Raw genomic sequence first — 24,262 nt, 5'->3', positions numbered from 1 at the left:
TGGCTTGATGTAGGCGCGTAAGCCTGTACCACCGTCATCTTGTATCTCTTATTCAGTTTAATTACGATACCTACCACCCTTTCATTAATGGTATAGTATTCCTGTATGTTGCCAGCTATGTTTCTGTGAATAAGGAGCCCCACTCCCGGTTCTCTTCTGTCGGCGAAGCCCCGATAGCAAAGGACGTGCCCATTCTGTAGCACCGTATAGGCCTCATCTGTCCTCCTAACCTCACTGAGCCCTATTATATCCCATTTAACACCCTCCAGCTCCTCGAATAGTACAGCTAGACTTCCCTCACTAGATAAGGTTCTAGCGTTAAACGTTGCCAAGTTCAGGTTCCAATGGCGGCCTGTCCGGATCCAGAGATTCTTAGCACCCTCTGCTGCGTTGCAGATCTGACAGCCACGTTGGTCAGTTGCTTCGCAGCTGCTGGGGACTGAGGGCCGTGAGTTATTTGACGTATGCATGTGGGAGGTAGTGGCCAGATACTGCATGAGGGTGGCCAATCCTTCTCTGGTGAGGGAGTGCGTTCCTGGCGGTGGTTACCGGTGAGGCCGCACCCCAGGCCTCGTTATGCAGTTCCATCACGACGCGGATTTTTTTTTTATCTGGTTGAGAACTGCGCGGCACCGGGATTTGAACCACGGACCTTTTGCATGCAAGGCGGATGCTTTAATCACTACTCCATCGCTGCTTCTGAAGTGGGTATGCCCCACAGTTAATAGGTGACTCTAGACAATAAAAGAAAATAGGACAAGATTTTCACTGGGTTGGAGCATTTGACGACCTAGTCGTCATGAAATTCACATTGTGCGACGCCTGCTTGTTCCTTTGATGTTCTAAAACACTTTATTACTCATTTCAACGCGATTTCTTTCCCGATGTGAAGCCTGCCTAAGGCCAGTTTAGAAACGAGTGCCAAGCAGTACATGAAGCACTGCAGTCATTCGGAAAAATTTACAGTGGAAACTTGGAGTGTGTCAGAGATGGAACAGATGTGTACCCTTAATCAAGATGTTGTATTGACACTCGCGGATGGATTCGGTGTGTCCGACATCCCGCATCCACTCTCAGTTTGCGGTCTACAGAGCCTCCTGCTCATTCCTTGCAGACCACCGTTAAGCCTGTGCTGCAACAGAGTAGGACACATTTGTTGTAACTGCTGGACAGCGCGTTGTGAGGATTGTCGACGGTTTGGACACGCAGCTCATGAATGTGTAGCGACGTATGCAAACAAACTACACCATCGCATACGACCACCTGATGACGCTTTCCAAGAACACATTAAGGATGCTACAGAAATCCTTGAAGCAACTGGTGACCTTCCACGTGCTGCAGTTGCTGAACCCTGTGCTGCCGACAAAGATGAGGCTGGTTACTGTGCTGTAGCGGAGACATCCGAACAAGCATCGAAACAAGATTGTGCGAAAAACAGCGGCGAAAAGCAGGCAGTCCCTGCATCTGGGAGGGCAGACACTCGCAAAGGAAGTCTTGGAAGCAGTGCTGATAATGAAGCACTAGATACGGAGATGACTGCTAAAGATGTGCGAGGATGCACCGACGCTTTCATAAGTAAAGGCCAAGCATCCCCAAACTCCGCGACAAGCGAGAAAACGGACTCGATTTCCTGTCCTCATCAGTCACGCCATCACAAGTTATCACAGCCTGCAGGAAAGTGTAGACGCTCAAGATAAAGGAGGCCGGGTACTGATGATGATCGAATGCTGGCAAACTGCACAAAAATTATGAATATTTATGGCATGGTGGGTATTCAGCAGTGTGCTTGTAGCAGTTACCCAAAGAGTGTTTGGAAAAGGTTCTGAAAACCCGCTTTTCAAGCTTTCCTTGCGACTGTGCTCTGCAGACCTGTCATTTTTTCGTAAATGCGATTGATGACGTCACGGGCAATGCTGGGGATACAGTGAAAGACCCAGTGCAGACAAAATTGTTCTTTTTATTTTGTGGTGCACACGCAGCTCATAGCGCTTACACGTTTGGCATTGTTGATCGTGACTGCGTTCTGAACTTCGCACTTGGTGAAAAAGCTATAAACTCTTGAAGGTTGTTTAGGGATCCCTTTAGAAATTAAAACGTTTAGAAACCTTTTGCCCCACTTCCCTGCAAGCACTTTAAACAAGCGAACCAAGACATATCGGGCCAAATACGAAGGAGTAGACACAGCATGCAGTGCGTGTGGAAGGAAGAAGAAACTGCCGAACACTTGATAATGTTCTGTAAAGGGCTTCATCCTATAGTTCAGGATGATGGCGCAGAGTTTTTCAAAGCACTGGATTTTAGGGACAGGGAGGGCAAAATAGACTTTAAGCGGGTAGACTTAACTAGAAGGAGGTTATCTGATTGGTGGCTAAAGTCAAGGCACGAGTGAAAATTAAACTTTTCACTGCAAAGTACGAATCCTCAAACTCACTTTTTAAGGGAAAAAATAAATCTAGTGTTTGGTTAATTAAGTATTACGGCTTGGTGGCGCTAGCCACCGCCCAAACTTAAGGGTACAGCTATATCCATCCATTCATCCATCCATCCATTGCCTAATGGCACTTTGCCCCGGCCCCGAGCGGTGTGAAACGGAAGGTTGAGTAGCGGAGAAAGCGACAAGCGGGAAGGAACAGACAAGAAGGGAGGTCAGGGGGCCGCACTGTCTGGCCACAACACGGAGGCTTTGAGAACATACAGCTGGGTGGCGCAGCAGTCTTCAAGCAGGGCAGAAACACAAGACAGACAGCAAAGAGAAAAACAGGTGAAGCAAACAGGGGAGCCATCACAAACAGGAAGCCAGCGATTGGAGCGTAGAAAAGTCCTAGTGGTGGGGGATTCTAACGTGGCCAGGGTTAGGGATGGCGTCTTCAAGACAGTGAAGGAAGATGGGAGAGTCAGGTTGAAGGCACAGTCAGGGAAGAACATGGTGGATGCACTGGCCAAAGCTCAGGAGGTTGTAGAAAACAGCATGGAGGGCGAAAATCTAGTCATTATTCATGCTGGGCTCAATGATGTGTTGTAGGGCAAGGATCAGAACCTTCAGAGAAAGTTAGAGGATGGGATGTTTAAGCTCCGAAAAGCCTCTGGGAGTGTGCATGTGACCATATGCACAGTCCCAGAGGTCTGGGGGCAGCCTCGTGGGATTGAAAGGAGGGTTGTGGAGGCCAATTGTGTGACCAAGGGTTTGAGCCGGCAACTCAGATACAGCGTAATGGAAGTTAACCAAGACGTGTACGAGCCCGGCACTCGCTGCTTTGCACAGGATGGCATTCACTACAGTGGTGCGACAGGCAGGAGGGTCGGTAATAGAATGGGTCGTCAAGCCACAGCTATTTTAAGAAAACCCAGAGCCCTGAGGCCAACAGTGTAGCTAAAGACGGACCTAGTAGGGCAAAAGTATTCAAGCCACACGAAGTCCGTGGGAGAAGAAATCGACGTAAGCAAAAGGGCCGAGCTAAATCAGATGTAGGCTATGTAAACATTCAGGGTGGCAGGAATGGGTTAAAGTGGGAAGAAATAGAAGAGCAGTTGAGGCAGGGGGAGCTGATGGTATAAGGGGTTGTGGAGGCACATCTTCGGGACCTGGAGCAACCACCCTGCAATCCGTACTACGTATGGGAATATTGCAATACAACAGAAAGCAGCAAAAAGGGGGGTGGAATTGGTGTATTTATACATAAGAGCATGAGTTGGCAAAGAGTCAAGCAGGGATGCCAGGAACATTTATGACTAAAAGGGAAAGTGGCAGGGAAAATGACACTCCTTGGTTTCGTGTACTTGTGGACGGGAGCAAAGGCCAAAGACCAAAACCAGGCAATGGTAGGCTGTATATCAAATGACATTGAGGAGTTAGAAGGAGAGTGCGAGATAATTATACTAGGAGATATGAATGCACACATAGAAGATATAGATGGGTATACTGATTCAACAGGCAAAATGATCATGTATATGTGTGAAAGGCATGATTTGATCATTTGCAACAGTACCGAGAAGTGTGAAGGGCAAATAACATGGGAGGTGCGAAGGCTGCAGTCAACGATAGATTGCGCACTGTTGTCACATAGGATGTATATGATAAGCTCAGAGAAATGCACATAGATGAAGGTGGCTCCAGAAGTCTGGGTAGTGATCACAAACGTATCAAGCTAAGTTTTGGAAGAGCAGCGAAAGTGGGAAGGAGACAAGATGAGCAACTACAGGAAAATTTTCATTCAGAAAGGCAAATAGAAATTGCTGCTAAGGAAATCGAGAAAGTAATCACTAAAGATAATAAAACTGTGTGGATGTACACAAAACTAACTAGACTGTTTGGGCTAGAGCTTGCTAAAGCACGTGACAAGTCACCCCTAAAAAGAACACACAAGCCCAAGAGTTGGTGGGATGAGGAAGTTAGGAGAGCCACAACAAAACGTCAGGAAGCTTCTAGGGAACACAGACATGCTAAGCAATGGGGTGAACCGACAGATGATGTTGAAAGAAAATGTGAAATCTTTCTAAGCTCTAGAAGGGAAGCATCCCTCCAGATCAATGAAAAGATTAAAAGAAAGGGTGCTCAGTGGCTGGCAGAAGTACATAAAAAGCACAGAAAAGCAGCTGCGAAATTTTGGAACCATCTAAACTCCCTAAGAAATGAAACAAACCTAGAGCAGAGGTTGATAACTACAGCTCAAGGTGCTAGACTAGAAGGGGACGAAGCTATTGAATATATAGGAACAAGGGGGACAGAAAAATTTCAACAAAGAAATGCCTTATGCACCACCATAGACAGGGATGGATGAAGTGGCACAATGGCTCCATTTTCACAACGGGAGTGGGAAAGGGCTGAGCAGAGGGTTCCAAGTAGTACATTAACAGGCCCAGATGACATTCCAATTATGCTGATAAAGACATAGGGTCCGAAGTTTAAACAGACTTTGAGAGAGGCAGTGGGCAGAGTAATAATCGATGGTGAAGTCTCTGATGGATGGAAACTTAGCAGGATAAGCATGATCTATAAAGGAAAGGGGGACAAAGATGACAAACTACCGTTTTATAACAGTGACATCAGTGGTCTACAGGCTGACGATGCAGATTGTAAAGGAAAGACTGCAGGCATGGATAGAGGATGAAGGGGTGCTGGGGGAACTGCAGAATGGGTTTCAGATACACAGGAGGTTGGAAGACAATCTGTTCTCACTGAGGCAGTGCATCAAAATAGCAGAAAAGGAACTCAGGCCCCTGTGGCTAGCATTTTTGGATATGAAGGAAGCGTACGATAGCGTGGTTCAAGAGGACTTGTGGGGAATACTAGACACAATGGGTGTGGAAGATTGCGATTAAAACTTTTATATCTAATATTTAATAATAAAACTGGAATCAATAAGGATATGTATTTACAGACACCGTATTATTTGTCAAATCGAATTGATCATCCTTTTAAACTGAGGGAATACTGTCCCAGGACTGGAATTTTTGCAAATTCTTTTTTGTCAAAACAATACATGAGCTGAATGGGCTCACTAGTGTACAAGTGTATGCTGTAAATGAAAATTTGTTTTTTTTTTGAATCTGTAACCCCCCTGCTATAACGCCTTCGGGCGCTGCAGGTATACTTTGAATAAAGAACAGATTGTCTTCCAACCTCCTGTGTTTCCGAAACCCATTTTGCAGTTTCCCCAGCACCCCCTCATCCTCTATCCATGCGTGCAGTCTTTCCTTTATAATCTGCATCGCCAGCCTGTAGACTACTGATGTCACTGTTATAGGACGGTAGTTGTTTATGTCATCTTTGTCCCTCTTTCCTTTATAGATCATGCTCATCGTGCTAAGTTTCCATCCATCAGAGACTTCACCATCGATTATTACTCTGCCCACTGCCTCTCTCAAAGTCTGTTTAAACTTCGGACCCTATGTCTTTATCAGCATAATTGGAATGTCATCTGGGCCTGTTAATGTACTACTTGGAACCCTCTGCTCAGCCCTTTCCCACTCCCGTTGTGAAAATGGAGCCATTGTGCCACTTCATCCATCCCTGTCTATGGTGGTGCATAAGGCATTTCTTTGTTGAAATTTTTCTGTCACCCTTGTTCCTATATATTCAATAGCTTCGTCCCCTTCTAGTCTAGCACCTTGAGCTGTAGTTATCAACCTCTGCTCTAGGTTTGTTTCATTTCTTAGGGAGTTTAGATGGTTCCAAAATTTCGCAGCTGCTTTTCTGTGCTTTTTATGTACTTCTGCCAGCCACTGAGCACACTTTCTTTTAATCTTTTCATTGATCTGGAGGGATGCTTCCCTTCTAGAGCTTAGAAAGATTTCCCATTTTCTTTCAACATCATCTGTCGGTTCACCCCATTGCTTAGCATGTCTGTGTTCCCTAGAAGCTTCCTGACGTTTTGTTGTGGCTCTCCTAACTTCCTCGTCCCACCAACTCTTGGGCTTGTGTGTTCTTTTTAGGGGTGACTTGTCACGTGCTTTAGCAAGCTCTAGCCCAAACAGTCTAGTTAGATTTGTGTACGTCCACACAGTTTTATTATCTTTAGTGATTACTTTCTCAATTTCCTTAGCAGCAATTTCTATTTGCCTTTCTGAATGAAAATTTTCCTGTAGTTGCTCATCTTGTCTCCTTCCCACTTTCGCTGCTCTTCCAAAACTTAGCTTGATACGTTTGTGATCGCTATCCAGACTTCTGGAGCCACCTTCATCTATGTGCATTTCCCTGAGCTTATACTATACATCCTATGTGACAACAGTGCGTAATCTATCGTTGACTGCAGCCTTCCCACCTCCCATGTTATTTGCCCTTCACACTTCTCGGTACTGTTGCAAATGATCAAATCATGCCTTTCACACATATCCATGATCATTTTGCCTGTTAAATCAGTATACCCATCTATATCTTATATGTGTGCATTCATATCTCCTAGTATAATTATCTCGCACTCTCCTTCTAACTCCTCAATGTCATTTGATATACAGCCTACCATTGCCTGGTTTTGGTCTCTGGCCTTTGCTCCCGTCCACATGTACACGAAACCAAGGAGTGTCATTTTCCCTGCCACTTTCCCGTTTAGTCATAAATGTTCCTGGCATCCCTGCTTGACTCTTTGCCAACTCATGCTCTTATGTATAAATACACCAATTCCACCCCCCTTTTTGCTGCCTTCTGTTATATTGCAATATTCCCATACGTAGTCCGGATTGCAGGGTGCTTGCTCCAGGTCCCGAAGATGTGTCTCCACAACCCCATATACCATCAGCTCCTCCTGCCTCATTTGCTCTTCTATCTCTTCCCACTTTAATATATTCCTGCCACCCTGTATGTTAATATAGCCTATGTCTGACTTAGCTCGGCCCTTGTGCTTAGGTCGATTTCTTCTCTCACGGACTTCGTGTGGCTTGAATATATGTGCCCCTTTAGGTCCGTCTTTGGCTACACTGTTGGCCTCAGGGCTCTGGGTCCCCATGAAAAAGCTATGGCTTGGCGACCCATTCCGTTACCGACCCTCCTTCCCGTCGCTCCACTGTAGTGAATGCCATCCTGTGCGAAGGGGCGAGCGCCGGGCTCGTACACGTCTTGGTTAACTTCCATAACGCTGTATCCGAGGGTCCGGCTGAAACCCTTGATAACACAATTGGCCTCCACTACCCTCCTTTCAATTCCATGAGGCTGCCCCCAGATCTCTGGGACTGTGCATATGGTCACATGCACACTCCCAGAGGCTTTTCGGAGCTTACACATCCCATCCTCTAGCTTTCTCTGAAGGTTCTGATCCTTGCCCTTCAACACATCATTGAGCCCAGCATGAATAATGACTAGATCTTCGCCCTCCATGCTGTTTTCAACTACCTCCTGAGCTTTTGCCAGTGCATCCACCATGCTCTTCCCTGACTGTGCCTCCACCCTGACTCTCCCATCTTCCTTCACTGTCTTGAAGACGCCATCACTAACCCTGTCCATGTTAGAGTCCCCTACCACTAGGACTCTTCTACGCTCCAATCGCTGGCTTCCTGTTTGTGATGGCGCCCCTGTTTGCTTCCCCTGTTTCTCTCTCTGCCATCTGTCCTGTGTTTCTGCCCTGCCTTAAGACTGCTGCGCCACCGAGCTGTATGTTCTCGGAGCCTCCGTGCTGTGGCCAGACACTGCTGCCCCCTGACCTCCCCTCTCGCCTGTTCCTTCCCGCCTGTCGCTTTCTCCGCTACCCACGCCTTCCGTCTCACACCGCTCGGGGCCGGAGCAAAGCGTCATTAACTCCTTTACCCGCTGCTCTAGCTCGGTCCGCCCTTCCCGTTCTTTTCGAAGGTCGCTCTTCATTTGCTCTAATAGGCTTGCGGTAGTCTCCTCCCGCTCACGCGGCGCTCCGAGCTCTTTTTGGAGTTGTATCTTCTGCTACCGTTCCGCCCTCAGCTCCCCCTGAAGCCCCTTGATGCTTGCCTCCATGCGCTGCACGGCCGCCTCCAGTGCCTCGCACAGCCTGCACACGAAGCTCGCCTTCTGCGTGTCGGCCAAACTCGTGAATGCTGTCTCATCTAAGTATCACCAGCGCTTGCATTCTTCGCACTGCACCAGCTCAATCTCGCTCGTGGATTTCCTAGCCTCCTTAGCCATCGCCCGCCCGACCATCGGACCGAGTGCCCGACAGGCATACGTTCAACCCTAATCTTGCTATCCAGCCGCCTCCGTTAACTCTCCTACCTCAACAACTGTTTGAAGCTGCCGCCTACAGCACAGACATACGTGTTCAATTTCGCTAGTAGCATGACGATAGTTATAGCGCGAGAACAAAACGACGACACAGAGACAAGAAGGACACGTGTCTTTCGTGTCCTTCTTGTCTCTGTGTCGTCGTTTTGTTTTCGCGCTATAACTATCGTCCTTCTTGTCTCTGTGTCGTCGTTTTGTTCTCGCGCTATAACTATCGTCATGCCATACCAACTAGCCCAAGCTGCCACACTTCGCTAGTAGCCTCTCACCTTTCGTGTTCGGCTCTAGCTCTTTAACAACTAACTGGGCGCCCCGACCTTTTTCAAAACAGCCACCCAACCCATTCACGTGGTCAACGTCGCTACAACGTCCCGTGTCCCACACCTACAGTTCTCGCAACGCTAATTATTACTTAGGAGCGAAAAAAATAATAATGGTGTTCACAAACACAAAGAATTGAAAAAGAAAACTCATCTGTCGTTGCGCGCTGCTTCTGCACCAACCGACCTTGCAAAACCTTGCACGACCTTGAATATCCAACTTTGCACAACCTTGCACAACCTTGCACGACCTTGAAAGGATGGATGGATGGATGGATGCTATGAGCGTCCCCTTTATAACGGGGTGGTGACAAGTATGCCACCAGGCTCGACAAAAAAAAAAAAAAACCTTTTTTCCTTTTTTTTTTTTTGTTGGCAAGGATGGATGGATGGATGGATGGATGCTATGAGCGTCCCCTTTATAACGGGGTGGTGACAAGTATGCCACCAGGCTCGACAAAAAAAAACAAAAAAAACCTTTTTTTCTTTTTATGTTGGCCTAATGCCTCTACTTCGATAAATTCTATCTTAATGGAAAAAAAAGGTAAATTTTCAGCTTAAGTTCTCTGCCATTTACGGCACACTGTCCATATTTTATTTTTCCAATATTTATTTTTGTCCTTTCTCTCTAATTTTCTGCCACCAATACTCTAACCGTCTCTTACTTATTTCAATCGCGGGTGTGTTCAGCTTTCCATTGTTGTCCCTAAAACCCAAGGCTTCCTGTAGGCTCGTGCCCAAACGTACACCTGGGTGGATATCTCCACATTCAATCAGAAGGATGGATGGATGGATGGATGGATATGGCTGTACCCTTTAGATCGGGCGGTGGCTAGCGCCACCAAGCCGTAATATCTAATGAACCAAAAACTATATTTATTTATTTTTCCTTAAAAAGAGTTTGAGGATTCGTACTTTGCAGTGAAGAGTTTAATTTTCACTCGCGCCTTGACTTTAGCCACCAATCAGATAACCTCCTTCTAGTGAAGTCTACCCGCTTAAAGTTTATTTTGCCCTCCCGGTCCCTAAACCCAAGTGCTTTGAAAAACTCAGCGCCATCATCCTGAATTATAGGGTGAAGCCCTTTACAGAACATTATCAAGTGTTCGGCAGTTTCTTCTTCCTCTCCACACGCACTGCATATTGTGTCGACCCCTTCGTATTTGGCCCGATATGTCTTGGTTCGCAGTACTCCCGTCCTGGCCTCAAACAGTAGAGAACTACCCCGAGTATTATCATAGATCCTTTCCTTGGCAATTTCCTGCTTAAACGTTCGGTAGACCTCTAGTGCGGACTTCTTAATCATGCCCATTCTCCACATGTCAGTCTCCGTTTCCTTCACTTTTTTCTTAACCGATAGTTCTTTTTGGTTTGGCCACCTGCTGTTTTCTAAGTATTTACCAGTCAACTTCCTGGTTCGCTTCCTCCATTTTGTATCGACATTCTTCATGTACAAGTAGCTGAAAACCTTCCTAGCCCAACGCTCTTCCCCCATTTCTCTCAATCGCTTCTCAAATTTTATCTTGCTGCTAGCTTCCCTGCCCTCAAATGATGTCCATCCCATATCACCTTGTACTCCCTGATTTGGTGTATTCCCGTGAGCTCCTAAAGCAAGCCTACCTATTCCACGTTGCTTAATTTCTAATCTTGCTTGAACTTCTGATCTCATGCACAAGACCGCATTGCTGAACGTCAGCCCAGGAACCATGACCCCTTTCCATATTCCTCTCACAACATCATACCTATTGTAATTCCACAGTGCCCTATTTTTCATGACTGCTGCATTCCTGTTACCTTTAGTCGTCACGTATATTTCGTGTTCCCTCAGATACTCGGTCCCATTGCTTATCCATACGCCCAGATATTTGTATTTATCTGTTATCTCTAGCGTGACCTCCTGTATTCTAAGCTCACTACCTTCGTTGTCATTGAAAATCATGACTGCTGATTTTTCCCTACTGAATATAAAATCTAACCTATCTCCCTCATTACCGCAGATGTCCATCAATCTCTGCAAATCTTCCTTGTTGTTGGCCATTAGCACTATATCATCTGCGTACATTAATGCTGGTAGTGCCTGATCAATAAGTTTTCCTTGTTTGACTAAAGAGAGGTTGAAGCCCAGTCCACTTCCCTCTAATTTTGCCTCTAATCCTTGTAGGTACATCATGAATAATAAAGGTGACAGGGGGCACCCCTGCCTAAGCCCCCGTTTTACCTCTGCAGGCTTGGATACCTGTTTTTCCCACTTTATAACTACCTTGTTACCTTTATAGACACCCTTTAAAAGATTAGTGACTACATGTTCCACGCCTAGTGTGTCCAGTATTCCCCACAATTCCTCTTGAACCACGCTATCGTACGCTCCCTTGATATCCAAAAATGCTAGCCACAGGGGCCTGTGTTCTTTTTCTGCTATTTCGATGCACTGCGTCAGTGAGAACAGATTGTCTTCCAATCTCCTGTGTTTCCGAAACCCATTCTGCAGTTCCCCCAGCACCCCCTCATCCTCTATCCACGCCTGCAGTCTTTCCTTTATGATCTGCATCGCCAGCCTGTAGACCACTGATGTCACTGTTATAGGACGGTAGTTGTTTATGTCAGCTTTGTCCCCCTTTCCTTTATAGATCATGCTCATCCTGCTAAGTTTCCATCCATCGGGAACTTCGCCATCGATTATTATTGTACTCACTGCCTCTCTCAAAGCCTGCTTAGACTTCGGACCTAATGTTTTTATCAGCCTAATTGGAATGCCATCTGGGCCTGTTGATGTACTACTAGGAACCCTTTTCTCAGCCCTTTCCCACTCTTGTTGTGAAAATGGAGCCATTGCACCACTTGATTCGTCTTTGTCTATTGTGGTGCATAAAGTACTTCTTTGTTGAAATTTTTCTGTCACCCTTGTTCTTATATATTCAATAGCTTCGTCCCCTTCTAGCCTAGCACCTTGGGCTGTAGTTATAAAGTTCTGCTCTAGGCTCGTCTCATTTCTCAGGGAGTTTAGATGGTTCCAAAATTTCGCAGCTGCCTTTCTATCTTTTTTATGTACTTCTGCCAGCCACTGAGCTCCCTTCCTTCTAATCTTTTCATTGATCAGAAGGGATGCATCCCTTCTACAGCTTAGAAAGGTTGCCCATTTTCTTTCCACATCATCTGTCGGTTCACCCCGCTGCTTAGCATGTCTGTGTTCCCTAGAGGCTTTCTGACGTTTTGCTACGGCTCTCTTAACTTCCTCATCCCACCAACTTTTGGGTTTGTGTCTTCTTTTCCGGGGTGACTTGTCACGCGTCTTAGCAAGCTCTATCTCAAAGAGTCTAATTAGATTCGTGTATGTCCACACTGTCTTATTATCCTCCGTGATTACTTTCTCAATTTGTTTAGTGGCTATTTCAATTTGCCTTTCTGGATAAAAATTTTCCTGTAGTTGCTCATCTTGTCTCCTTCCCACTTTCACTGCTCTTCCAAAACTTAGCTTGATACGTTTGTGATCGCTACCCAGACTTCTGGAGCCACCTTCATCTATGTGCATTTCCCTGAGCTTATCATACATCCTATGTGACATCAGTGCATAATCTATCGTCGACTGAAGCCTTCCTACCTCCCATGTTATTTGCCCTTCACACTTCTCGGTACTGTTGCAAATGATCAAATCAAGCCTTTCACACATATCCATGATCATTTTGCCTGTCGGGTCGGTATAACCCTCTATATCTTCTATGTGCGCATTCATGTCTCCTAGTATAATTATCTCGCACTCTCTTCCTAACTCCTGAATGTCCTTTGATATACACTCTACCATTGCCTGGTTTTCCTCTCTGGCCTTTGCTCCCGTCCACAAGTACACGAAACCAAGGAGTGTCATTTGACCTGCCACTTTCCCTTTTAGCCATAAATGTTCCTTGCACTCCTGCTTGACCCTTTGCCAATCTGTACTTTTATGAATGAATGCCCCAATACCACCCCCCTTTCTGCTGCCTTCTGTTCTATTACAATACTCCCACGCGTAGTCCGGATTGTTCGGAGGTTGTTCCATGTCCCTGAGATGTGTTTCTACAAAACCGTATACCATCGGCCTCTCTTCCCTTAGCTGTTCTTCTATCTCTTCCCACTTCAGCCTGTTCCTACCACCCTGCATGTTAATATACCCTATGTCTGAATTGGCTCGGCGCTCGTGGCTACGTCTATTTATGCCCCGGACTCTACGTATCTTAGATATTGGTGCCACTTTGGAATCGTATCTGTCCATACCACCTGTCGAAGAGTCTCCCTGGTTGTTTTCCTCGTTACTAGCTATCCTGCACCCCGAAGGGCTCGCTTGCCCCCCAAAAAAGCTACTGCGCGTCCTGCAAGTCGCCAACCCACCTCATGACCTAGCCGCCCATCGAAGTGAATTCTGTCTCGTTGAAACCCCCCCCACCTATGCACCTCTCTGTTTATTTCGACCACCTCAAAACCTTTCTCTCGACTCACCCGCCATATCTCTTGGTTTGCGTTGACCACCGCTCTTTGCAGGTTGTTATCACGCACCGGTACCTCCGGTATTGTACATATCACTACCTGCACCTTAGGAGAAGTGGCGCGCATGTCATCGACGCCTTTCGCCAGTGTGGCTGCTAGTCCTGCAGCATCTTCATTTAGGACATCGTTTAAACCGCCTGAAATTATCACGAGGTTGCGTCTATCAGCTGTCGTTTTGAGCTTTGCGCTCGCTTGCTTCATGACTGCTTCCAGCTTGCGTCCTGGGAACGCCCCTACTGCAACCCTCTTGTCACCTCTTACCCTCTCTTTGATGGCTTCTGTGCATCGATTTAAATTTGAGTCTCCGGCGATTATCACATGCTGTGACTTTTCCGCTGGAGCGTTCTGCACCTGGGGGCTACTTGCACCTGTGACGCCGGCTGCTTTGTTCCCTTCCTGCCCCACCACTACCTCGCTGAAGCTGGGCCTTGCGACAGTTGAACCGGCTAAACCTGTTTTTTCCAAGCTTGCTTGCTTTTCCTTCTCCACCGTTCTCGTTGCCGGTTCCTTACTGTTCTCTCGGTAGGTCGCTTCTTTGTTCAGCTTCGCTAGCGCTTCTTCGGCGGACTTCAGTCTTTCTCCCATTGCCCTCGTTTTTTCTTGCTCTGTCGCCAACGCAGTCTCGAGTTTGGCGATTCTCATCAGTTGTTCACTCTGGGCAACCATCATTTTCTCCATTTTTTCCTCGACCTCACATTGCCTACACTTCGCGTCAGCCTCTTCTCCGTCCGCTTCTACGCTTGGGTCCACTTTCAAACCCACTCCACATCCTGAACACTTTACAGTCTTTTTAACCATGCCTTTCTGACACCAGTTGTCCCTATACTCGATAATTACTAAACTCGAGCCCGGCACTACGAGAAAAAAAAGGAAAGTCCAAGCTCTACTACAAAAATTTGCGTGTTCAATGTACGCGCACCTCCCCAACGGGGTGACAAAAGAAAAAAAAACAACAACAACAAAAAATTCAAACACACACACCCGCACTAACTAATAAATACCTGGTGACTGGCCCCCTTAAAAGCCGTACCATAAAATAAGTGCTACGAAGATTTCAACCGCTGCCTTAAAATTATAGAGACAAGCTCAAAACATGCAACAACACTTATCTGCGCAGTCGATCCGGAGCGCTCAAAAAACACGTCCATCCACCTTGACAGCCTGAACTGAGGGGTAGTAGGCCCGCGCCGCGGTGCGGCGAAAACAGCGGCCATGCCCCTTTCTGCAATTACGCCTCCTCCGTCCGAATGGGACGGCCGGAGCAACACCGCCGCGCGCCCCGAACCAGGCGGCCGTGCTCTATCACCGGTGCGTTGTCGGAAACGACATGAGCTCGAGCACCCAGCAGCAGCAGCAGCAGCAGCTCGTGAACAAACTTGAGGATTTCGAATTTCCGTACTGCGATGACGTTGCCAAGTACGAGAAGATCGCCAAGATTGGTCAGGGAACGTTCGGGTAAGCTTCCTTTGTCTGACTCTGGGAAGTCGTTAGAAACCTCCATTTCAGTTCGCAACTCAATCGTGCGTTCTCTGATTAACCTGCATGCATTGCGCAGCGAGGTTTTCAAAGCCGGTCACAAGCAAACGAAAAAGCTGGTTGCCCTCAAGAAGGTGCTCATGGAAAACGAAAAAGAAGGCGTGAGTATTTCCTCTGCTCGATTCGAGTAGTAGGCACGTGTCACTGAGCCTTACGATTGCTGCTGTTTGCATTTCTCTGGCCCAGTTTCCGATTACGGCATTGCGTGAGATTAAGATCCTGCAGCTGCTCAAACACGAGAACGTGGTCAACCTGATCGAGATATGTCGCACCAAGGGTGAGCACATCTGTTACTCTAGCGCTTACTAAAATTCTCAAGCGGCCGTTCAGTTATCTATGTCGGCTTGTTGGTATACTTTGAAAAGAAGGCAACATCTTAGCGCTGGTCAACTGGGCACTGTTCGCAACAATTCAGTTTGATTGAATCGAACAAAAGCGCCTGCGGCTTAAAATCATGCGACCTTCGTGACGTTTAAGAGCCAGCGGGTGAATCAACAGAAAAAAGGACACTTGAGTGGTTGGTCATACCATAAATTTTACGGTTTGCGCAAGAAAATGATTTGTCAGTTTGTTCAATGTGCTTTATCAACCGGGAGGCTATGCAGTTGCTCTTTCTGAGTGCGAAGATTTATCAAAGACAAGAGCACACGCGCATTCATCCCAATGAATTTCCAGAAGACAATCTGCAGGCGTCTCATTACAATTGTTCCGGTGCTCCCTCAGATGATCGTTCACACACCTTCCTGTTTCTTCCATGTAGAAGCACTTGCAAGATAATGGAATACAATAATCAATGCCTGATTTGCCCTCAGCAAACTCTTTTAGATTGTTATTCATCATCATTGGATTTGTTTTTCATATAAACTTTAGTTTATTAGGCGATGAGAATGCAACCTGTACATTGTCCAGAGCTGCTATTTTCTTTAGGTTGTGCAAAATGTGATAAATATGCATATTGACAGCTACATTGCATTTGTCAAATAGGGGAGTTTTATGGGTGCTAGGACTAGCATTTTAGGCACTGCAGTGCACCTTCAGCTTCCGATACTAAGATATCAGTAGGATAACGGGACCTCAAGAGTCGTGACACTTGCTCATTGAAAGTATTTTGCATCAGGTGTGTACATGACCTGTCAAGTGCATTATTAAAACACAGCTTGGTGATACCACATTCTATTGCTGTAGAATGGCGGGAATGAAATGGTAAAAGCACCTTTTTGGCCCATGGTGTATCAAAAGGATGCGCTGATCTGTGAAAAAAAATAAAAAGGAAACATTTAGATGTAGCACTTTAGGGTTCCTTCAACAGGGGTTTTAATGACAAGAGGTTTAAAACAATTAAGCATATTCAATATGATGTCATCACACTCATGCTGGAATAGTATAAGGGGCAGTGCACGACCACAATAAAATCATCTACGTATCTGAAGATTTGCATTGGCATTCTGTGCGACTCGCTAGGTGTAGGGGCAAGGCACGATCGTGCTGTGTCGCTGCAGCTAGCATTATTATAATAAGTAGGCTGGAGAGAGCCAAGCATAGGCATGTTTTGTGTGGCCAAGAAGACAGTGCAGGAGGATGCTGGCTTGTATAAATTGAACTGACTTGAAAGAAAGATAACTAGCAACGTCTGCATCTGTGGTTTATGAAGGGCAAAAGATAGAATTGCAGCACTAAAAATTGACTTATAGACTGTTTTGCCAGCGCCAGCTGGCCCCTGGCAACACTGTGCGTTCACCGGAAAACATCCCAGGAAATTTCAGGTTTAGCTTGTTGCGTGGTGTTAGCCTTCGTTGCTGGCCGCGGCTGCTTGTGTTCTGATGTTCTATGCAGGTAACATTATTCTGATGAAACGCTCGCAACTCGTGCACAGCCGTGTCAAGCCAGGATGCAGTCTGCAAGACTGAACTAATTTTATATGCTAGTGGAAATGTTCTGTTTTCCGACCGACGACGATAGAAAGAGCGCCTGCATAGCAGCGATCACGTGAGAAAACTGAATTCCCACGAAGGGCGCCCAAGTTTGTTCTGCCCACTTAATAAAGGCCGTGTAAATCTAAGCGCCGACTAATAGCACAGAGGCGATACTCAGACGTTGGACTATAGTTGGAGGCCCCCATTTTCTGAGAACACATCAGTCGCTGTTGTCTTCCACTTTTGGCAGATATGTGTGTACTGACGCCTGAAATGTGTCGCACAACGTGAAAGCTAACACTGAAAATCTATTGCAAAGGTGGTTGAGTGGCCCGCCGCGGTGGTCTAGTGGCTAAGGTACTCGGCTGCTGACCCGCAGGTCGCGGGCTCATATCCGGGCTGCGGCGGCTGCATTTCCGATGGAGGTGGAAATGTTGTAGGCCCGTGTGTTCAGATTTGGGTGCACGTTAAAGAACCCCAGGTGGTCGAAATTTTTGGAGCCCTCCACTACGGCGTCTCTAATAATCATATGGTGGTTTTGTGATGTTAAACCTCACAAATCAATCAAAGGTGTTTGAGTGACATCGTTGATGTGTACCATTTGAGACAATGTGGGGCACAAAGTAGTCGAGCTCAACACGAATAGCCGCACAGTGTACATCGCGGTGTCCACGTTTTGTTGTCATTGCATTCGTTTTTTTTTTTAAGCGACGCCTGTGAGTGAGCTCTCATCTGTGCGAGCAAATGACTCATCCCCTGTCTTTGTGCCGCTAATGAACATCGCCACATTTTAACTCGTTTATCTTTCGGTGTGAACATGAACTGTAGAAAGTTTGATTCATGAATAGTTTACTCATGAATAGTAAGCCATAATAATTTGCGTGACCCAGCCGTAGCAGACTCTATTACATAATCAGTACATTTTATAATTTCTGTCACACGAACACTTTGGATCGCGAGTGATTTCGATTGCCGCTGATCTTTATAAAGAGTGCCACTGGCGCAGAAATAAGCGTTTTATCCTGAGGTTTTGTGCTTAGACGACAACATAAATTTGTTCGTGGTTCGACAAGAGGCAGGTTTTCAGTTCCAGCCGTAAAGCTAAATTGTACAATTTCACTATGGATTGGGCAACTCTTCTCCTGGATATCGACGATTTGGGTGCGCTTTGAAGACGTGCACAGGGAAAGACAGGTGTGCACTGTCAATTTTCTGTCCGAGTCTACAAAAAGCATATCTACATCGTCGACATGCAGAACCAACTGGCCCAATTAAGTTCGCTGACAAGCTTCTCCTGCAGTTTGTGCATTTTCTGTCGGCCACTGGTTAAGGTAACACGCAGCTGGGGGCCGTGCTCACTGGAATGCCTCGACGGGTATTTTGCGCGGTGCCCGGCAGCCACGAAAGCTGTTACATGCAGCAGTGGCCGCGTCTGTACCTTCTGTACGCTACGTCGAGCCCCTTCGTGTAGCCGCTAGACGTTGCTTTAAACACATTTCAGGGAATGCGCCAGAAATAATAGAGTAGCTAACTCAAACACACCATGATAACACTGCCGGGAGCATTGGAAAAGAAAGCATTACTAGAAGTGTCGCACTGAAAGTCTTCTGGGGTAGGCCGTTCGGCACGAGCCAGTTTTGTTTACAAACCCCCAAACAGTCAATTTTTTTAGTGCAATAATTAGCCTGCTTAGTAGAGGGTTTACAATGTGAAGAAAAACACATGTATACAGAATTCGTGTTCATCTGATGAGCAATTCCATTCACTGATGAAAGGAACAAAAAATGAGTAATCAAATAATTATATTTCGTACAATGTTTCGAAATCTTAAAGGACCACTAACCCAACTACGGTTCTTTTTAAACATTTCAAGCAAATACACGCATGGTGTGCAGAATGCTGTCACAATCGATTCTACTCGTGGAAGCATTACGAATCGCAGTACAAATTCCAAGAAACACTCCCTCCTCCTCTCCGGGCGCCTCTGGCCGGCACGTGACATCGAGAAGTTGAATTTCTTACGCAAGCGGTACCTCAGAAACCCAGGACAAACTATGGCATGCAAACGATCGAATAAGAAACTATGTGTTTATGCAATATGTATCCTACTACTGTTGAAGTAGCCAGAAGTTGTAAAACGATTTAAGAATTTGAACGTTTAATAATGGACATGTTTTTTGAGTGGGATGCGAATGTGTTGTACAGTTTTTAATGTAACTTTCACTACAAAAATAATATTGATATTTGGCAATTGCATCATAATGTCACTAAAGTTTATTGTTATTAGTATAACGGATTATCTCATATTGGTGTTTATTGTTTTTATTAAATTAGTGCTTATGTTCTGTGGAGATAGGTTTGCACAAGGCTTACCTACTAAGCGCAACCGTGTAGGGATGCAACGTCCTCCACTGCCGCTGCGTGCGAAGACGTTGCGGCCGGGTTCGTCGATTTCTCGGGCACGGTGCAGAAACCACGCACGAGGCAGGATAAGAACAGGTTTATTAACCCAAGATGCAGCACAGTGCGACACTCACGGGCTTGCAGGCCGTATAGGGAACTCCGCAAGACCGAGCAAGTACGCTTGCCTAGGGCGTGACGACTCCCGCACAAGGGCCGAAGTCGAACGCACGAACGAGAAGCCGCCTGCTTAGCAGCGCGTCAACCCCTCATGAAGGCTTGAGAGCATCTGCCGCGACGAGCGAATCGTCGGGCGCAGCACAGCTCGTAGGAGAGGAGGATGTCAGGCGCGCCCAAAGGGAAATGGCGCTGCGTTACGTAGGCCCGCGCAGCGTGCCCAGACATGCCAGCGCGGGAAGGAGTCGACGGTTGACTGGCCCAGACCAAGAGGCGCCCTGGCAGCCATCTTGGCGAATGCCGGTGCTTATTTATTTTATTTATTTATTTACGGGTACCTTACAGGCCCTTGGTTAGGGCGCGCCCGGGCTACGCTGTCGGTGCGCGTGCGGCAGCTGGGGAACGAGGCGCTAGGTAGGAGGGCGCTCTCGATTCCTACAGTTCTTACTGTGATTACATCATTACTTTATGCTCATTACTGTTGCTACGTTATTACTATAATTGATGAATATATTGCTAATATGATTATGTCCTTGTTGATACAGAATTTTCAAAGTTGACTTAATTTCAAATCCGTTGCTTCTGCTGCCCTAGTGTGGTAGGGCCTGGTCAGAAGGCTTGGATCCTCCTTTTGCCTTCCCCTGCGGGCAAACCATGTATACGTGTTATGCCAAAAAAAAGTATATATATTGTTTTTTTGCAATGGAAACATTCCTTGCACGCTATTGAAATGAAAAAAAAAAAAAAAAAAGATGCAGTGATTAGTCCAGCAAGAGCCTTCCGGTTAGTCTGCAAGCAGCTATCCAAGCTGCTTGTTGTTCGTTGTGTTGCATCTGCATTAATGACATTAGCGCGGGACAGGTAACGAGTAGGCAAACATTCCAGAACCCATGTGCCAGCCCGCATCGTCGCCACAATATGGGGCAGTGGCTCCTCATCTCGTGTAGAGGTGCTTTGGCACGGCGTGTCACCGCACGGATCCATCTTGTTGAAGATCCTTTGAAAGTGTGCGAGCAACAGAGTTCATAGTGGAACGATTCGTATTAGCACGGGCTGGGTGGCAGCAGGACTTCGCCAACAAGCACAGAGGTGATGGAGTCGACGGAGGAATGGAGGCAACCGACAATGTTTCGAGCAGTGCATCTGGGATGACGTATGCTGTGCGAGATGAGGAGGGCTGCTAGGCGAGAGGGCGAAGCGGCTTTGGGCCGGAGGGTAGCGAAGAAAAGAGCACAAGAAGTGATCCAGGCGTTTCAATAATCGAATGCATCCAACTCTTCTATTGCGTCACTGCATGGAACAAGTCTCACGGCTTTGAGTTAGTTATGCACTCGTGGACAACTTCCCCAGCAAAACTGAATTTCAACCTCTTGGTGGTTTAGGGGCTTACTTTAAAGGGCCAGTAAACAACCCCCGAAGGCCAAAATTTTTAATGAAGAGAAATATGCCCACTTCGCTACATGAACATGCTGCTGCAAGTATTTTGCGAATATGTGCTTTAAAAAGGAAGTTGCAGGGGTTAGAACATCCTTTTCAGCCGGTTTTAAATTATCACGCGGCTGCTCGCCACCCCTCTCAGGAAGCCCGTCGTGACCCCGCCCACTTGGGCAGCCAGACACTATGTCCGTGATTAGTCATTGGCACGTAACAAAACAGGGCTCCCTCCTCCCCTCCATGTCATAGCTGCGTGGGCAGCAAGAAGCGCTTTTGCTGTCAAGTAGTGAGATGCCTCTTCATCTTGGAGGCTTTTGTTCTGGCAATACCGCTTCAAACGGCAGAGGGGAATGCAGACTGCTCAGCTGCATCGCCGCAGGGCTGAAGCACCATTTCGTTGGGCAAAGAACCAATTGACGAGCTCAGTGAGGCGTAATGTTGCCCATCGGCAAGCTTTCGTCAAAGTGCGCATATATAGATTGGTCAGGCGAAAGAAATGGGCGCGGGATGTTTTTTGAAATGGAGGGTCTGTGTGGTCTGCAGCGCTGTGATATTCCCAAAATGTGATTGCCGCAGTCTGCTGTACAAATTGGTGAGCTCGCCTGGGTGGTGTAAAAAAGTATTTACTGGCTCTCAGAATGATTACTATGAAGACTCGGAATGATTACTATGAAGGTACATTTCTGTCAATTGCTGCTCTTACCATAAAACATTTGAGCTTTAACCAAAGTTTCCTTCGGCAGGTTGAGAGTAATTTTCATCTTGGCTCATTTTGCATATTTGTATAACTCTCATTTCTTGAGTATCGATTTAGGACAAACCTTGCAACTCTTTGTAATTTTTTCAAGTGTGTCCCTTGAAGCTGTTTCCTAAGAATCCTACACGGCGCAAGTGTATTCAAGCGTAGGGCAAACGTCTGCTAAATGCGCTATTTATTTTAGCTCTCTCTTTACCACGCCTATTCAAATAAATCACCGGTGATTGACGCTTTGTATCATAAATTTCGGCATGTTGAATACGTTTTTCGTGCACCCAGTCAAGCCACTCAACTTTCAGAATCAATTTCAATTTGCATGTTTTAGAAACATATTGATTTTTGAGACTTTTGCACGAACCAATGGGCATGTTTTGTGGGAAAATGAACTTGACTGGCAAACTTGACAGAAGTGCGTGCCCCTTGTGATTTTCCTACTGTAGCATCAAAGTTCTGTAATCAAAAGAACCTTTGCAAGTCCAATATCAAATTGAGGTGACAGCTTAGCAATCTGACAGTGTTGAGCAGTAATAATTACCAGAAATTTATGCTAGCTATTCATCAAAGAGCTATTGGGATTCAGGGAAAATTCAACAAAAAGTATTTCTGACGGTCTGCCACATGTCTAAAGTCCTGAGGTAACCTTATCAACCACTCTCCAGCATCTTTGGTTTCGCTTGTATTGTATATTGTACAGCTGACGTTGACATGCCTCATATAAATTTAGGACTTGTCACGTCCCCGTGTTGAGCTCCATGGTGGGCGGCTGGCATGGCTGCCGAATCTACACCTATTTTATGAATTTTACTTCTCTTCCTTCACTGCACGATCGTCCTCTCTCGAAGACAGGGCGCACCGAAGACATTTGCAATTATTTCAAAGAACCAACAGAAACTTTCCCGCGCTAGCGTGTAATTCATTGTGAAACTGCTGAAAAGAACTCCAGAGCAATTGCGCCTTTTGTTGTTTCCAAATGCCTCGCCACTGCACTTGGTCCAGGTTACCAGGCTACAAGAATAGCCAGTGGAGATCTCCTCCTCGAAGTAAAAAGTCAGGCCCAGTATCTAAACATCTCAAAACTACAATCGTTTGGAAACATCCCTATCCAAGGTCCGTAGCGGTCCTTGAAACCCTTGAAAACCCTGGAATTTGATAATAGCATTTTCAAGGCCTTGAAAACCCTTGAATTTTTTCAGGTCCTTAAATTTCCTTGAATCTCGTCAATAGGCTTCGGTTCAGCCAGTTTTAGCGGATTCCGCTTGAACGCCTGGTAACTATGTACTAGAGCCAGCAAGGCATCCAATCCAATCCACTCCTGTAGCTACTGTGCAGTACGACAGTCTGGCCACAGAACACCTACCAATTTAGAGAACGGAAACTGTACCTTTGGGCTGTTGTATCAAAATAACATGCAAATACGTAGGGGCGGCGTACTGAACTGCAATACCGCGAGGCGAGATGGCGCTAGTAGTACTAACATCATCAATAAACAAACGCAATTTTTTTTGCTACAGGTGGGGGGCCCGCAGCTGATTCGCGCTGCTTGCTTCCTGTTTTTTTTTTTTTTCGTTGCCCAATCGCGTTTTGCGTCTGTAATTATCGCCAGGGGACCTAGCTGGCCTCGACTGGCAAAAACAACGTCAGTCAAGTAAGGTTTGCATCGTTTATTGCGAGTGTCGAAGCCAGTACAATCAATGTATACGGTCGGGTCCGAACAAAACAAGTCACTCATACAATCGAAAGCTTTCAACCCATGTGTAAAGACTCTTGAAAGCTAACAAGCATATGCATACAACTGAACATCGCAATCGCTGAATGAACGTCGCTCTCATTGTGTTGCGGCGCTCGAGTTTAATAGCGTGGCTTCAGGACAAGGGTCCGATTCTGCCGTCAGATGCGGCGCTTGCCCCGTAGTGTTGATATTGAAGCGAATGCATGATGTGGACTCGGAAAGGAAACTTGCACATTGCCGATATATAGCTCGCGCAGTTATAGCAATGTAGTTTTGCTAAATTTGTTAAATAAGCAATTGCGGATGCGTGCATTTCTGAATCATTCTCGCTCTGCAATGCTACACTGAGTACTTCACGATTCTGCAATGTCGCGTAATGTCGAGAGGGTAGGCACTAGTTTTAATACTCATCCGTTAGCCCATATCATAGGTATTATGTATTTAGAGGATGGGCTAAAATATTTCAGGCTTGCTACATTTATTGTTAGAGTGAAGTTACACAGTTACCACAGCTAGAATTTTTCGTCCCAGGTAATGACCAGTCTCCTGAGTATGCAGCGAACATGTATGCAAAAGGGACACTTATAAGGTGTGCGCTTACAGATCGAAAAGGCCCAATTCTAAGAAAATAAGCTTCAGGTATGCATTGTACAATTTTGTTGTCTGTACATCTTTGTTGGTACTCTTACATCACACTATCTGCTCAGCCCTAAGCACAATCTCTTTTTTTTGCATAGACATATCCATAGAACTTGAGTACTATCTTGCAAGCAAGCACTCCTGAAATCAATTGGTGGT

At 46.2% G+C, this 24,262-nt stretch overlaps 2 protein-coding genes across 2 annotated transcripts in view; one reads left to right on the top strand and one right to left on the bottom strand.

Annotated features, from left to right (window-relative positions):
- Nucleotides 1–7,408: 7,408 nt before the first annotated feature.
- On the bottom strand, nt 7,409–8,584 carry LOC142786870 (uncharacterized). The gene is made up of 2 exons (XM_075884567.1): nt 8,538–8,584; nt 7,409–8,036 (listed from the first exon to the last, which is right to left on the bottom strand). The coding sequence occupies exons 1-2, from the start codon at nt 8,582–8,584 to the stop codon at nt 7,409–7,411; spliced, it is 675 nt and encodes a 224-aa protein (XP_075740682.1).
- A 6,181-nt stretch (nt 8,585–14,765) lies between these two features.
- Nucleotides 14,766–24,262, top strand: part of Cdk9 (Cyclin-dependent kinase 9) — a 274,529-nt gene continuing 265,032 nt past the window's right edge. The window contains exons 1-3 of the mRNA XM_075884559.1: nt 14,766–14,973; nt 15,074–15,155; nt 15,241–15,331. Coding sequence (XP_075740674.1) covers nt 14,846–14,973; nt 15,074–15,155; nt 15,241–15,331 — 301 coding nt within the window. The 5' untranslated portion in view covers nt 14,766–14,845. The remainder of the gene's footprint in view (nt 14,974–15,073; nt 15,156–15,240; nt 15,332–24,262) is intronic.

The sequence above is a fragment of the Rhipicephalus microplus genome, unplaced genomic scaffold (assembly GCF_043290135.1).
Source record: "Rhipicephalus microplus isolate Deutch F79 unplaced genomic scaffold, USDA_Rmic scaffold_34, whole genome shotgun sequence".
Taxonomy (NCBI): Eukaryota; Metazoa; Arthropoda; class Arachnida; order Ixodida; family Ixodidae; genus Rhipicephalus; species Rhipicephalus microplus.
This window is presented reverse-complemented; position numbering and strand designations above follow the sequence as displayed.

Bases quoted from the DNA above. Each gene is read 5' to 3' on its own strand.
- LOC142786870 (XM_075884567.1), bottom strand. From the start codon at position 8,584: ATGGCTAAGGAGGCTAGGAAATCCACGAGCGAGATTGAGCTGGTGCA. The intron at 8,037-8,537 runs GTGCGAAGAATG...AACACAGGACAG, and splicing joins AGCGAGATTGAGCTGGTGCA to ATGGCAGAGAGAGAAACAGG.